Below are 16,070 nucleotides of genomic sequence, written 5' to 3' on the forward strand. Positions count from 1 at the left end.
CAGTTTTCAGCCCAGCGTGTCCTGCCGGTGATGTCGAGCCTGGCCTGCATCCCTCCTCCAGAGCACAGTGGGTCCAGTGGACAGGGAGTCAGCAGACCTGAGCTCTCAGCTCAGCTCCTTTCTAGGCAGGTCACGCCCCTGCCCTAGCTCATGGTGCTGACCGGGCTCTGAGGTGCTACCTAAGAGCCGGGTGTTGTTATTCCAGGGGCATGTCACACTCCAGCCTCGGAAGGTATTTTGCTGTTGTGGCTCAGTGCTGCTGGTCACCTCTTCTTGCTGGCTGGCTTGATCTAGGAGTAGGTCAGGGTGAGTCAATCCCTCCGTCGCACCAGGAGGTGACACGTTTCCGGTCAGAGGCACCACCCCAGCCAGTGCGGATGCTGTGAAGTGTAAGGTGTCAGACACTAGCCAGGTAAATGCTTTGTCTCCTCCCCCTCGTCTGGCCAGACTGTGAACTCGGCAGGGCAGGGACAGTCTCTGAGGTCTTGTCTTCACACCGACGCACCATTTTCATTCGCAGTTTAGATATGGACTTAAATTGGTGTAACTTGTGTTTCCAGACAAAGGCCTTGTCCTGTTTCTGTACAGAGCCTAGCACAACTGGCTCCAATCTGTGCACTTGCAGCAGGAACACATCATGGCCATGCTGTCCGGCTGAGCGTTCAGAAATCATGAGTCAGGACCCTAGCCTGCGGGATAGTAAAACGTATCGGGGGGGGGGGTTCTGTTCAATTTGCGCTTTCTGAGAGTTTAGGGTCCCATTCGCTGCAAACAGGAGTATGAACTGGCTCTGGCCCTGGCTGATGGCAGGACAATGGGCTAGACGGGCCCTTGGTCTGGCAGTCCTTAGGAGGGCACGGAGGGAAACTTGGAGTCTGACTCCTGGCAGGTGTAACAGTCAGATAGCCAAGGAACAGAATCCAACACTGATTATTTGTAAAAATCTCATGGTTTCTGGGGCCTGACTCGTGCTTTTGGAACACTTCGCATTGTTAACACTGGCTTCTGCCATGTCGCACTCACTCACTCACACGGCTGCTTCTGGCCAGGCAGCTGCCTGGTGCGTTTTTAAGGCAGCTCCCATTAGATCTGGAATTTTCTACCTTTCCTCTGCTCCTAAACTTCCCCAGGAGTCACAGATTTCCTCCCCCGAATTCCAGCTGGTATGTATAATCCTGTCCACCAGGACACACACTGTGTTGTATCTGGCACTGCAGCAGTGCACCTCCACATCAGCAGCGGGGAGCAGGGCAGCGGTGCTGGGACAGACACCAGCTGGATTGCTGGGCAGGTCATTTTGAAACCATAAAAAAAAAACCATCAGATATTTCTACACGATACAAAAAACTCATTAACACATCGTTCAAATCCCCTCCACTGACAATGCGAGAGGCTCTAATGACATGGGCGGTTAGCTGCAGAGGGAGCTGCATGTGGACGTTGACAGGAGAACTACACGTTACTGCCTGCAGGAATGGTGAAGGGCAGCCCTGTGGCTAAGGCATTGGGCTGACCTGGTTCTGCCACTGACCCCCAGGGACCTTGGACAAGTCACTGGCCCTCTATGGGGAGCACTGTCCTTCCTTTTTCCCAGCCTGTGTCCATTTAGACAGGGAACTCCTCAGGGCAGCCTTTGCCTCTGATCAGGGCTTGGTACAGCACCTAGTCCTAAGCGGGGGCCACCGTAATGCAAGGAGCAGAATGCAAAGGGGCTGAACTGTGTGAGTTTCAGCCTTTTCCCTTCCAGTACCATGTCCTGCGGCACTGGCCTGCCCGTCCCCCCAGCTTCTGACGCGAAGGATTGGAGGAAACAGGCCTGATGTTTCCATTTACAAGACAACAAGAACTGTATAATTTAAAGACAGAAGGGACCCGTCAGTGCAGGACTGTGCCTTATAGGATATTTTCAAGTGCTTCGTCAAGTCCAGTTTTAAATGTCAAGTAATGGGGCTTCAGCCACTTCCCTTGGGAAAATATTTCACCAGCTCACAGTTCTCACCACCAGGACATTTCACCTGATGTTCTGCTTTTATTTCCCATCTTGGTTGTTGGCAACATGAATTGACTTTAATGTTCTGGAGGCATCGTGTTTTCATGGCAGCACCAAGTCATAGTCCTCTGGCCAGTCTGTGCTCGAAGGGCGATCACTGGCATTTTGCCCCGTGACAGCAGAACAGTGCAGAGGATCGCACTGCACCTGCAGCTGTTAGCAGGAGAAGCCACAGCCCCACTAGGCGCCTGCCTCGTCCTTAGTCACTCTCGCTCTGGGAAGAGAAATGGGAGGAGAGCACAGGTTAGACAGGAAACACCAAAGCTTCAAGCAGCACGTGTGGGTCTGGGGAGCGACCTGCTCCAGGGTCGTGTTGCTTTCCATGTGCCACACAGCCTAGCTCCCACTGGTTTCAGTGGAGTTGTGATACACCACAACTGCATAGGCAACGGCACAGAGGCAGAGTGGTGCCGTAATCCCCTGTATAGGCAGCGGCACAGAGGCAGAGTGGTGCCGTAATCCCCTGTATAGGCAGCGGCACAGAGGCAGAGTGATGCCGTAATCCCCGGCATAGGCAGCGGCACAGAGGCAGAGTGATGCCGTAATCCCCGGCATAGGCAGCGGCACAGAGGCAGAGTGGTGCCGTAATCCCCGGCATAGGCAGCGGCACAGAGGCAGAGTGGTGCCGTAATCCCCGGCATAGGCAGCGGCACAGAGGCAGAGTGGTGCCGTAATCCCCAGCATAGGCAGCGGCACAGAGGCAGAGTGGTGCCGTAATCCCCGGCATAGGCAGCGGCACAGAGGCAGAGTGGTGCCGTAATCCCCGGCATAGGCAGCGGCACAGAGGCAGAGTGGTGCCGTAATCCCCGACATAGGCAGTGGCACAGAGGCAGATTAGTGCCACAAGGAAGGGTTGTTTTGGTCAAAGGCACCGAGTCAAGCCCCAGTCTTCGGGGACGCGCCAGGGGATCTGTAGCACCCACAGCGAGCAGACAGGGCCCCGGGAAAGGCTGGTGCTCATCATGGCTGCCTGAGCCAGCCTGGAACCCACAGCTCTGCGGCGTTATTGCAGCCCAAACCCTGTTTTCCTGTCTAACCACCTGTCTGCAACGACAGACAATGGGATAAATCCTGCCTTCAGGTAACTCCCCTGAGCTCGACACCATCACTCTGGAGTTATACGGGTGAGATCAAGAGCAGACTGTGGCCCACTTAGCATTGCAGGGGATGAAGCTTTCACCCCATAACTCCTGATGAGGATTAGTGTTCACACTTTTCCTCATTTCCCCTCTTGCTGCCTCTATTTCAACAGGGGCTCCCAAGCCAGGGCACTACCTGGAGGTGAGGCGTGTGCTTTGCCAAGGGACCTGGGGCTGATGGCCATTGCAGCACAAGATTCAAGCCACCAAGGTCTGTCACATTTGTTTGGGAGCCATCTGGAATTCTCAGCTCTCGCCAAGGGTGACCACAGCATTTGCCTGCACACATGGAGCAGAGGCAGGTGCTTTTCCCCCCTGGAGCTCAGTCCTGAGGCCAGCTCACCTCCATTTTGCTGTGAATCCAGCTGAGGAGCTCTGTAACTTGAGTGTAAACCCCAGGCTTGTTCTTCTGGCCACAGCCAGTTCCCCAGCTCGTCACTCCAGCCACGTACCACCGGCTGTCATCCTCGCAGACCAGGGGGCCGCCGCTGTCACCCTAGAGCGGGAAGGCAGAGTCAAGAGAACTCGAAGAGAGACCTCACCGTGCACTTGGTTTGCACAGAGGTCTCAGGTCACTGCACAGCCAGTGCACACTCCAGAGGTGCCGCCAGGTGCAGTGCCCAGGACACAGCACGTCTCCAGGAGCAGCTCGTTCACATGTCTGTGCTAAGACGAGGGTGTCTTTGGATCAATGTGGTGCCCACCCCCACCCCTGCCCAGGGCTGCAGCCCTTCCAGACTAACACTGGTAAAAGCCTCACCTGGCACGAGTCCCTCCCTCCTTGCAAGTATCCTGCACACATCATGCGGGGGGTCAGGTCGCCTTCGTACACGCTACTGCTGTTGCAGATCTTGTAGTCGATCAGGCTCACTTCTGCCTCCCGCAGCTTTGGGGAGGTGTTCTCTGGAACAGTGACAGAAAGGAGACAGGTGACGCAGTACCCTTGGCTCACACACCGAGAGCAAGTCGCTGGCCACCTGCTGTCACCGCTAGATCGCACGCTGCAGGCCCCTGGCACATCACAGCCATAAGCGAAGGTGCCGCAGGGGTCGCTGTAACGTATGATTGCACTGAATGGCGAATGAGCTCTTTGTACTACAGAATCCCACAGCAGGGAGGTCACTGGCTCTTAGCCATGCCCACAGAACAGTAGTCTCTGAAATCACATGCCCCGTTTCCACAATTCAGACCACTGGGCTTCCTCTCACAGACGTCTTCATGGTAGCTTCACAGATTAAAGTCACATTAGCAAAACTGGCCACCAGTTTTAGGCATGTTCATTGTGAGGGTCCTCAGATCGTGGACCCGCTGGGCCCTGCTATTACAGAGGTGCTGAGCCCCCCCGGACTTCCAGCAACAGCATCTCAGCACTTCCGAGAATCAGGCCCAGCAGGTCTCCGGTTGGGCCCCCCAGAACTGAGGCACTCAGAGTCATTGGCCCAGGTTGAAAATTCTGGCTCCCCCCGTGCTCCACAGCACGATGCGTAGCTGCCTTTTCGGTGCTCCCCCGCGGTGCCACCAGGCTGGACTGAGGCCACGGCAAGGCCTGTGGCCCCTCCCCAAAGGGATTCAGTCCCCACTCTCACCTTCGTCCTCACTGGTTTTGCCAAAGCCAGTGATGAAGCACGTCCTCCCGGCCCGGAACGTCTGGCCAGACATCGGGAGACAAGCGGGGCGGACCTGCCCTGGAAGACAGGAAAACACCAAACAAGGAGAGTAAGTCTGACACGCACCAGGGAACCGCTGCAGTCATTGGTGTTCCAGCAGCCTCCACAGGGAGTGTTTTTCTCTGATGGAACTAAGTCGGCTCTTGTCCCACTAACCATCTGTCAATGGGTGACCCCCCTGGAGAGCCCTGCTGTGGCAGGCCATGGCAGAACTGGTGCATCTGCCTCAGTTTCTCCTCTCAGTTTCCCCAAGGAGACTCTGCCAGGCTCTTCTGCCTTGGGCTGATTTTTTACAAAAGCAACGGGATTGTTTACACTGTATCACCCGAGGGCAAGTAGTCCTTCAAATCACATAGCTTCTCAGCCACTGACGTAACACATGCCATGTTCCGGCAACTTCCGCCACACCAGACTCTGTGAGCCCTCCTGTGTCCCGGAGCCAGGACAGCTGCCCCAGCCCTTCCAGTTGGAGTGCACCCAGTCTTCCCAGCCTCTCTGCTGGGAGATCATCCGCACCAGGGAGCACCCACCGTGCCCTCTCACTGGTCCCCTGGGTTCAGCTCTCCAGCACGCAGATGCCAGCGAGTACATTTCTCCGCTTCTCCTGCACCTTCAGCCCTCTCTGGTGTGGGAAAGTCAGCCAGCAACCCCCTCTTGCTGCTTCCCTGCCTTCCCCCACGATAGACCTCCTGGCCCTGGCAGCCCTCTCCTACCCCTTTTCCTGCCCCTCGCTCAGGCAGCTCTGATTCACCAGCTCTTTCCCTCAGATTCTCTCTGGTTCTTCACAGCCCAGGTCTGCCCTACCCCCTTGCCTGGACAAAGGGGAGCAACTGTTCCAGCACAAGGGAGCCAGGGCCAGCCACCCTGTGACATCCTCACTGTGGCCAAGCCAAGCGAGAAGGCTCAGCAAACATCGGCCTTGGCGCACCTCCCCGGGGGCTGGGAGGCATGAGGCCCATGCCCTGTGTGCTCCAGGAGCCCCATCCTAGCACACACCACGTGGCGATGGCTGTCAGGCCGGTCCCTGAGCATTGGACAGAGCCGTTTTCAGATTACATGGAGGGAGGGGAAAAGTCTTGGCTGTAATAGCATTTGTATGGTACTTCCAGGGGGTGCATTCATTTGGGGCTATTGGGGTCTCATTCCCAGGTCATCTGTCCAACATCCTATTAGCCAGACCCAAAACTGAGCTCCATTAACATGCCTACGAAGCCCCCAGGACCCATTTTTACAGGTATAAATCAACAGATGTTCTCTGTATGGCTCAGCTGTGCAGGGCGGTTCACTCCACATGCCCTGGTGCCAGGGGGATGATAATAAACACCCATTTAACAGCTCAGCATTACCCCATCGGCCTCCTGATTGCCCAGTGACAGCTATCAGCCCCAGTCCTGCCACCAAATGTGCAGAGGGTCCCTTTGTATGCATAAAGCCCCATTGACTCTGTAGCCCGCTGCAGGTAGCCAGCATTGTGCACATGGCTGGGCCTTATACTGATTACAGTCAGAAAAGTGCCTTGTAAATCCGGCACCTTCTTACCCCTGCTCTTCATGTGGCTTGGAGTCAGACTTCACTGCCCAAAGATGCCTTAGCCCCTGCCTGGCCTGTGGAACTGGAGCTGCTCTGAGAGAGGGTGCTGGGGTCTGTTCTGCCCCATGCACCAACAACAACTTAGACACCTGAGTTCTGCACACAGAACCTCCCACTTCTGGTTATGACGGGGGAGGCAGGTGGGACCATGCCAGATGGCAGCGCTGGCACGGCGGTTAAAACAATCACAGTTCAGATCTGGAATCACTGGGAGAGGCCTCGCCTGGTACTGGATTCTGACTGCACTTGCCCTTTTCTCCCACTTAGTGGGAAAAGGGGTGTCTTCTCCCCTGAAATGTCTGCCAGCTTCCTGTCAGTCCTTCCTCGCTCCCAGGAACAGTAGCACCTGGCTGGCCGAGTCGAGCAGATGCACCAGCCCTGCAGCTCCCAGCCTGAGAAAGTTGGGAATTAGCCTCACCTGATATCGTTAAGGGCGTGGCGAGTTTCACCAGAGCGATGTCGTAGTCGTCGTGGTCGTCGCTGTAGTTGGAGTTGATGATGATCTGGGCGGTGGGGATGCCCTTGGCTGGATGGAGCAGGTCGGAGGCCCCAGCGTACACTTTCCACTCATTGAGGATCTTCACGCTGTTCCTAAGCAGACGCAGAAAGGGGAGTGTGATGCAGTGATCGCCCTGAACAGCAAATGGCCCAATCCAGGCCAGGCAAGCGCAGGGGCAGCTCTCACACCAGGTCTGGAATCTGCCATTGTCTAGTGCCATCGCCATGCCGGGATTCTGCACAGTGCCCTTACTGCACGCCCAGCTCAGGGGCCAGCAGATTAGAACTGAACACTGCTGTCTACAGAGATATCAACAGCAACTTCTGGCAGCCCTCAGCGAGCTTCTGGTAGCCCCCCCTTCTTCTCACATGGCTGGGTTTTCAGGCCAGACTCCAGGCTCCCTCCAGCACTTTGTTTCAAGGACTGGAGTTAAACACTTGGCACAAAAAGCCCTCTCCCTGTTTTGTTGAGATCAGACCCTGCTCCCTACCAGCTTCTCCACCATGCCGATCGAGGGTTGGGTCGCTCAGCCTAATCCAAGTGGGACTTATGTCTGAGCCTGGTCCGGGTACGCAGGTCAGCGCTCTAATTCCCCGTTCTCTTATCTACGGCACAGATCTCGGCTGTACATTCTGCATGGATGCTGATTTCTTATTCCAGCCATTGGCCCCGATGGGCGTGTTTGCTATGGGCTTTGTGTCTGCGCCCCCCAGCCGCGGATGCTCCCACCTTACAATAATTACATATAAACCGGCTGCCTGTGCAAGGATGGGCTGCTGCAGCTGCTCCAGGAGGCGGCCTGGGCTGGAACACAGCTGTGATCCTGCCCTCTAGTGGCTGACAGCTAGTGGAAATTCTGCCTTAGCTCTTGTGGTGCAGCTGCCCGTTACGGGTCCAAAGTCCCAGCAGGGAGCGGGAGGCAAATTCTGATCCCAGGTGACATCAGCATTGATCCAGAGCGACTCAAGCTCCAGCAGAGTCCGTCTGCATTTCAACACTGTGACCGAGAGTGGAACATGGCTGCCGATAATTCCCATCTTCTCCGGTTTTCCTCACCTAGGCCCTTCCCCTCACCAGCCACAGCCAAACCAACCCTTGCTGGCTGCCGCCAACACAGCCAGTTCGCAGGAGCACCACTTACATGAAGAAGCAGTGGGCAGCTGTCAGCACCCACTGGGTATCAATGACTGTCCCCCCGCAGATGTGGCTCAGCCCATACTGGAGACTAACTTGCCAGGGCCACTTACTCGCCGAAGCTTCGTTCCCCCCAATGATCCGGCCAGAAGTCCTTTGTCCACAGCCTGGAGGAAGAGAAACAAGCTGAGGAGGCAAAGCTTCCCCATGGAAGCCTGAGGGGAAACTCAAAAAGGTCCATTAGCTTAGTCAGGTGCCTCAACAGGAAAATCAGGCCAGGCCCAGCTGCTTTTTACGGGATCACATAACAGATCGCGCACCTAGCAAAATGTGCTAACGGATAACACAGCGAACCAGATCAGTGGCCCATTGGTTCCAGTATCCTGCCCCCAGCTGTGGCAGTGGCTTTCTGCTTCAGTGGAACTACAAAGAGAACCCAGTAATACCTTAGACAGCTGTACAATGCTGGCTGCATGCCGGGGAGGAGAGTCTAAAATCATTCAGCCTCCACTTTTCAAACCAGCTGGACAATTGGACTATCTGACCCCAGCGGCTTTGAATTGCATGGGCCATTACTTATACCCACAGAGAAACAGGGTAGCTATTATGCTAAGTAATATATATTCCACTGAGCTGGAGGGATAAGAAAAGGGGTTTTTTGTTTACATATCAGTGACAGACACCTTAAAAACCCGTGAGTTGTGACAGACAGACAGGTGGATACAAAGATGAGTAGAGTAGAATAGATGACCAGTTCTAGGGGCAGGCCCCTGGTATTTACTTTGATACAGAAAAGGGAGCCCATAAATAAACAATAGCACAGACTAATATTTTCAGTCTGCCAAGAAAGAAAGAAAGAATCAAACAGTGTAAAACTTTGATAAATGTTGATAAACTTTGATAAAGAAAAAATGGCGGTTGACATGATGTCACAAGAGATCAGTTGAGCTGATCAAAATTTTGTGAACTTCAGTTAAATTTTGAATTTTCAATGAAAATTTTCAATGAAAAAAATAAAACCCTGAAAAGTTTGGATGAAAATTCTCTCACTTTTCCAACCAAATGCTGAGAAACTGGGATCTGGCAACATTTTCAAAACCCAATAAGACAATTTCAAACCATTTTCACACCAGTTCTTTGAGTGGTTTCGAGACCCACTCTAGACCCAGCTCTCCTATCACCATGTCTATGCTTTATGGCAATGGTAAAAGCTCCCTCTTACTTGTGCATCGGAGGGAGACGTATTTTCCCGTAGGACACTTGGAGCTGCAGGAGAGAACAAAACAAACAAGAGACAAAGTCAAACACGGGCCCACGCTGAGACAGCACAAGAGAAAGAGTCCGAGTGGATGGTCCCTCACCCTCCCGCCTGTCCTGACCTGCTCAGCCAGCATGTAAGTAACACAGATGCTCTCCTGTTGTTCAGTAGAGGGGAATGGGAGTTCTCTCTACAAGATCACGTCTCCCCTTTACTTCCTAGAAAATCCCTTCAGGTTGCCTCTCTCTGTCTCGCAGCTGTAGCTCCCTCCCTGGCAGGTGCACACAGTGGCAGACAGACACGAGCTGACTATTTTGGTGCCACTCCAGATTTACGCTGGTGTAAAGTGAGACCAGAGTTGTTTGTTCCAAGGAGCTTAAGCTCCCTAAAGCACCAGGCACCCGTGGGCCATTGCTAAAGCATGGGCCACTCTCCAGCAGGCTCAGACCTGCCCTGACTTTCCTTGGGGGTGTATGAAGTTTTGTCTGGGTTCCTGCTGCAGAACGAGCTCAGGAGCTAACGGCACTTCACGGTTCTCTCAGAAATCCAGCTGACGGGAGACTGCTCAGACTGCTTCTCTGGCCATTAGCACGCCCATCCCATTAGGGGATCAAACCCCTGCAGAGCTCCAGCCACAGGCCTCCTCTCCCTTTCCTGGAATTGCTGGAAAAGCTGCCATGGTGGAGGGGCTCTGTGTGTCCCCCTCTGAGCAGAGCTGCCAGCCTGGGCCAGAGCGACAGATCACCATCTCCTCTCTAAAGCCAAGAGCCCCGTCTTGCCAGGCCGCTAATCATCTCTGGTGCCCATCCCTGCCTCCCATTCTGTAGGCAAGCCAGCATCGTATTTCTCTGCTGACCACTCTGCACTGAGCAGGGGTTCTCATTCTGGTGTCCACAGCGAACTCAGGCCTTTTTCCCAAGTTAGTTCAGAGGGGACCGTGCAGCCAGTGCCGTGGGCAGAGAGGGGCCCTAAGTGGACAAGGGGAAGAGCAGGGAAAAGGCAACAGATCCTCTTCATTACCTGTTGAGACTCTGCTGGATCGTGGGATGCTCCCTGGTGAGAGTGAGGCTTTTGCCAGGGAAGGAGGCTGGCACGTACTCCGTGTGAGACATGCTGGGAGGAGACAGGACACGTCATGCTGCCAGGTTTCCTGAACTCTAGCTCAGCGATGGGAAAATCAGGCATGCAGCAGAGGGGCTAAAATCTTGTAGGCCAGAGGGGGCATCTCCCCTCCACTGCTGCCTCTCACACTGAACTGCGATGTGGTCCTGGCACTTGAACTCCACAAAGCGCTAGTTCACGAGTCCCTCAATCCAGATTAGAACCTAGGTGTTCACCCACTGTGCGTTTATGACAACCCCCTGCTTGGGTCACCAGAGGGGCTGGAGCCCAAGCCCCCCAGAGCAAACACCAAGGGCCTCAAAGGTACGGCTACACTGGAATAAAAGATCCGTGGCATGGCCGCAGCTGGCCAGACTCAGCTGACTTGGGCTTGCGGAGCTAAGGCTGCAGGGCTAAAAATTGCTGTGACTCTCCCCCCTCGCAGGGTCCCAGAGCCCAGACTCCAGCCTGATCCCAAACATCTACCCCACAATGAAACAGCCCCACAGCCTGAGCCCCATGGGCCTGAGTCAGCTGACCTGGGCCAGCTGTGGGTGTTTAGGTGCAGTGAAGACAGACCCATTAGCCGGCAGCTGTAGTAGTCTGATGTGAACCAGCCACTAGAGGGGGCAAAGATCCTAACGTGGGTTGTACTAGCCAAGTGGTTCTCAAATTTTTGTACTGGAGACCCTTATCACACGGCAAGCCTCTGAGTGCGACCCCCCTTATACATTAAAAACATTTTTTGTATATTTAACACCATTATAAATACTGGAGGCAAAGCGGGATTTGGGGTGGAGGCTGACAGCTTGCGACCCCCCCATGTAATAACCTCACGACCCCTGAGGGGTCCCGACCCCCAGTTTGAGAACCCCTGCACTAGACCTAAGGCTGGTCTATCCCAGGGATTTTTGCATCGCTGCACTGACAGGTTAGCCATATGGATGCAAATCCTAGTACAGAGGCACTGCACTAGTGTAGAAAGTTATTTGCACAATTGCTTGTGTAAACAACCTGGGTAACCTGCACCAGTACAAGTCACTTCTTGCAGGAGTACTGAGCATCTGCACTGGAGGGGAGTTTGCAATGGGACAGCTACACAGGGCTTTCCCACTGTAGGCAAGCCCCTTGAGTCCCCTTCCAATAAACAGCCGTGCAGGGCAGTTCCGTTCCCTGCCATTCCCAGCTCAGGCTCCCCTGGCTGCAAACCCCAGGGTGACTTAGCAAACACCATACAGGGAAAGTGCAGAGAGAAAAAGAAGGACTCCAAGCAACCCTCAGCAGCTAGCAATCACAGAGCAATGGCAAGGGAGGGGGAGTACCTGCTGGCCGGAAGCCGTTGTGGGAGAGATTTTCAAAGGACAAAGGGCTGGTAGGGGCCCAGTGGCAGTGCCTGGGAGCTGAGCACTTCACTCTCCCTTGTGCCTTTGGAAAGCTCCCCCTGGATGTGGAGAGCCCGGGAGCAGGTCATTCTGGGTGTGGGCTGGGTTCCTCTGGCTTCCGTCCTCCATCACTGCACACGTAGTGCCTGTCCCTGGGGACTTACCTTTGAAATCCCAGTTGCTGGCAGGTCTTCTTGGAGAAGGAGTCATTCCAGGCATTGCTGCAGACAGGCAGCCACTGATTCTCGGTGCTGGAGTAGATGTGGAGCAGAGACTGATCCCACCTAAACCGCACTGCAGGCACGATGGAAGGAGACAGCAGAATCAGCAGGGGCTCCAGGCAGATCTGCAGCTCCAGCTCACCCTTAGACAGGCACCCGAGCCCAGCCCCCTTGCACCAGGACTGAACTTGTGCTGTTGTGTCATGATTGTGCACAAAAGCTGGCAAATGACCAGCCTGATTCCCCTCTCCTGCCCACAGGTGTAAATCAGGAGCCGTCCCACTGAGCTGACAGAGTTCGACAGGTGCCAGGCCACGGGGGGAAGGGGGTGAGGAGAACCCCGATGTGCAGTGTGACAGTGAGCTCCACCCCAGCACCAGGCGACAGCAGGGGGCAGGGGCAGCCTAAGGCAGAACTAGCGTCCTCCGGGCAGCCTCGGCCAACGTGCCTCACCCTGTTCAGTGGAAACAAGTGCAGGAAGAGCCCAGCCCAACCCCTTTGTCCCCTCCAGCCCTGGCCTCCCTGCAGGGCTGTCGGCAGTGCCGTGTGTGCGCAATTGGTGCCAGTTCTGAATCCCCTTGGGAATGGGAGCAGCAGCTAACCCCACACAGGCCTCACCAGAGCCATCACATGCACTAGCCTCAGGCACTGGCCAACACATGAGAGCAAAAATCAGGTCCGTGGCTACACTCTGCTGGCCCAGCCGCTGCCCCCTCTCATGCCAGGGGCCCCAGCTCCTCCCAGGTCCTAAACATCGGGGGTCTCAGCATTCCCTGGGCCCCGTGCCCTTGTGCCGTCTTTGGCATCAGTGCAAACTCCTGCCCCAGGGACCTGGTCACGTCTGGGGGCTCGCTCAGAGCCTAGAGCACAGGGCCCTAAGACAGGGCATGGATGAAAGCAGCAGCCTGACCCCGCGAGACCCCTGCGTCCCAGGTGTGTTACCACAGTCCAGCTCATCGCTCTTCTGGGAGCAGTCGACCACCCCGTCGCAGCGCACGGCTCGGTGGCTGCAGCTCTCAGCCGGCTCCTTGTACAGAAAGTCGGTGTTCGACCGCCAGAACAGGACTGCAAGCAAACACACAGAGGAGAGCTGGAGACAGTCATGGCGGGGGAGGTCACTTGCGCTGGGAGGGGATATTTCCTGCCAGCCAATTTCATCTTGGACCCGGCAGCTCCTTCATCCCAGACACCCCAGCTGGGCATGGTCGCACTCCCAGACCTGCGCTGGGCATTCTCTGCATGGGCATTTATTTGCCACAAGCAAAACCTGGGCTGGATTCTTGGGAGCAGTCACGTTGTGGTTGCTCCAAAGTCCCGGTGAGGGGCATGGAGAGGATGCTCCCTAGGCACAATCCCCCTCACATGGTATCCTGCCCCAAGGTAATCCTGCCATTGTTTGAAAGCAGTGAAGAGCAGGATCACTTGGCCTGATGCCCCTCTCTCCAGTGCCCCCACACTCAAACCAAGTGATTGTCGACTCAACCCCCCGCCCCAACCCCCACCCTCCATGAGCAACTGTCTGGAAAACTGGACACAGACAAAACTCATTCTGAAACCTCCAGAACTGGCCCCCTGGAAACGCAGCCAGGCTCAGCCCCTAAGGGTCACGGACTCAGACGGTGTGTGGCCCATTTATGGTTTGTGCTGGGTTCAAGCAAAGCACGGTGGTCACTAGGAGGAAGCAGGTGGAAGTCGACTGAGTTTCCCTTTGCAGTTTTGGGCTCCTCTGAGCCAGAGCTCAGAGGGATGTGAATCCACATGGACGACACCCAGAAAAGAGTTCACAGCGGAAATGGGCCCAGCCCAAACACTCGATGCAACGTCTGAGCCTGGATCATGGGTCACAGTTCAAACCTTAGGCTGTTATGGGCCAAACCTGACTGGGCATCTTCTGAGCCGGGGTTCTGCCCCTGGGATCTCAAGGTCAGATCCAGAGTTCGGTTTAGGCCAATCTCTAGTTCACCTGATCCTCACCCTCGTCCCTGGAATCCAAAACTGCTGCATTTGATTCAGCTCCATTCAACATCCATTCTCACTTCACACAGTTTTAATTTGCATCTGCACAATACTCGCCCAGTAAAAATGCTCTAAATCCACTTGATACTGCAGGGGCTCAATAATGCAGCCGATAAAAGGAAAACTAGCAGCTAGATTTGACAACGGAGTTTAAAAAACCAACCTCTTCATTATCTGTAAAATCTTTCCCGTCTCTGCTGCTGTTTCCCTTTCCATCTGGTGGGCTTTTACTAATTCCCCGCTGGCTGTGTTCCTGGCACAGAAATTAACTCAGAGTAGGAAGCACTGTGCTGATAACTGTGGCCACACGTGAAAATATTTGCAGAAAATGGAAAGTGTTGGGCTTATCTAAACACCTAACTATCTGCCTCTGATTACTTGGGTGCATGTCACATCTAAAACACTAGGCAGAAAGGCCACAAAGAGAAGAGGATGTTGTTCTAATTTCCTAGTGAAATTCTTTGCTCCCAGGTGTCCAGCAGATGTCAGGAAAACTCAAGAAATAGAAGGATGGAGGCATCCCATCACCTGGGCCATCTTTCCAGGAATCACATCCTTAGCACTGCAGCTGCACTGCCTCCTTCTGACAGCCAGGCAGTGCCATTAGGGGCTAGCCTGTAGTTCCCAGGCTGTGGCTGGAGTTGACAGGAGGAGCTAGGAGGAGTGGGGACCAGCTGAGCTCCTAATTAACTCCCTTCTAGTCTGTTATCAGTCTCAGATAAATGGTGTTAAACCAAGAGGTTGTATATGACACAGAAAATACGGACCATAAATCTCTAGTCCGTGTCTATTAAGCTGAGCCCAGAATGGAACATCAGATCTGAACTATCTTCCGTCTCGGAGAAACTTTGGACCCATGTCAGAAAATCCCAGCTCATGCTCCCCTCTATAATGGGCCAAATCTGAACAGCCTTGAACTTTAGGGGAGCATGGGTGCTGATGCAAGCTTTACAACTCAGACCTATGTCTCGCTGCATGATGGGACAGGCCAGAGGTAGCATATGCTGGGAAGGTTAAAGAATGCGAGAATGAGGAAATGGTTTTCATTTCTGGCTCCCCAAAGCCCACTGGAAGCAGTGAGAGTCTTTGTATTTATTCAGTCAGCTTTGAATCAGGCCCTTAAGTACTTGTCTTCTTTCAGGGTGTTGGTTTCCCTCCTGTTAGCATTTCTAGTCCCAGAGCCCTGCTGGCAGGCCAGTAGCTGTGCTTGGCCTGCCCAAACCCAAAGCTAGGTGACATATTTCCCCCAGCGGGCCAAGCCCCTGGATGGACACAGGAACTTGGTCTGCACCCCAGGACATGCCAGCTTTGCTGGAGGCTAACAAAGGGGAAAGGACTTACAGAGCAGGATGAGGGCAATGAGCAGGACTATCAGAAAGGAGATGCAAAGGATCAGCACCAGCCTCTTCTGGCCCATGCATGACGAGACCTTGCACCTTGCTGCTGGGGACACTGGGGATTGAGATGACAGAAACACAGTCACTAGCGCACATGGTTGCAGAAACATTCCCATCCAAGCTCCTCCCCAACAGAGAGGAGGGACGTTCAACCCTTTGGACATGGTAGCTGTGTTACCTAGGCCCGTGGAGGCGTGTCTGGGGATGTGCGATTGCTCCTTCGCCAGCAGGCACGTCATTTCTGACAGGTGGGGAAGCAGGTGTCCCTAGCACACACCATTCCCGCTACAGCCCAGGGATCCCAGGCTAGCTGCTTCCCACTGTGACTAGAGCAGCCTGGGCAGAGGCATCCCAAGGCTTCTCCTAACAATGCGCCCAGGCTGCTGCTAGGGCTGAGAGAGGCTTCATTCTCCTAGCACCTTCATTCCTTGGTCCCTCTGCTGAGACTGACAGCCCAGCGGCTCACCACAGCATTTTCTGGGACCCAGAAACCATGTTACACAGACCGCCACACAGCAGCTCTCTGTCAGGGCACATGTGGGCTGGATTTGAACTGGCAGCCTCCAGGCTAGACTGGCCCATACCATCGTTGTCCCCGTTATGGGTAATTTTAGTG

The 16,070-nt window shown here is 54.6% G+C and overlaps 1 protein-coding gene across 3 annotated transcripts in view; it reads right to left on the minus strand.

The window, feature by feature from the left end:
• Window positions 1–1,644: 1,644 nt before the first annotated feature.
• The window catches only part of TMPRSS13 (transmembrane serine protease 13), an 85,817-nt gene continuing 71,391 nt past the window's right edge, over window positions 1,645–16,070 (minus strand). For 2 of the 3 annotated variants that reach the window (XM_030538393.1, XM_030538392.1), the window contains exons 3-13: window positions 15,399–15,509; window positions 12,984–13,106; window positions 11,985–12,114; window positions 10,358–10,450; window positions 9,302–9,345; window positions 8,087–8,246; window positions 6,865–7,037; window positions 4,776–4,874; window positions 3,950–4,092; window positions 3,533–3,685; window positions 1,645–2,264 (exon numbers count right to left, since the gene is read on the minus strand). In XM_030538393.1, coding sequence (XP_030394253.1) covers window positions 2,250–2,264; window positions 3,533–3,685; window positions 3,950–4,092; window positions 4,776–4,874; window positions 6,865–7,037; window positions 8,087–8,246; window positions 9,302–9,345; window positions 10,358–10,450; window positions 11,985–12,114; window positions 12,984–13,106; window positions 15,399–15,509 — 1,244 coding nt within the window. In that variant the 3' untranslated portion in view covers window positions 1,645–2,249. The remainder of the gene's footprint in view (window positions 2,265–3,532; window positions 3,686–3,949; window positions 4,093–4,775; window positions 4,875–6,864; window positions 7,038–8,086; window positions 8,247–9,301; window positions 9,346–10,357; window positions 10,451–11,984; window positions 12,115–12,983; window positions 13,107–15,398; window positions 15,510–16,070) is intronic. The other variant, XM_030538394.1, reaches the window with a different exon arrangement.

Source organism: Gopherus evgoodei, chromosome 19, assembly GCF_007399415.2.
Source record: "Gopherus evgoodei ecotype Sinaloan lineage chromosome 19, rGopEvg1_v1.p, whole genome shotgun sequence".
NCBI lineage: Eukaryota > Metazoa > Chordata > Testudines > Testudinidae > Gopherus > Gopherus evgoodei.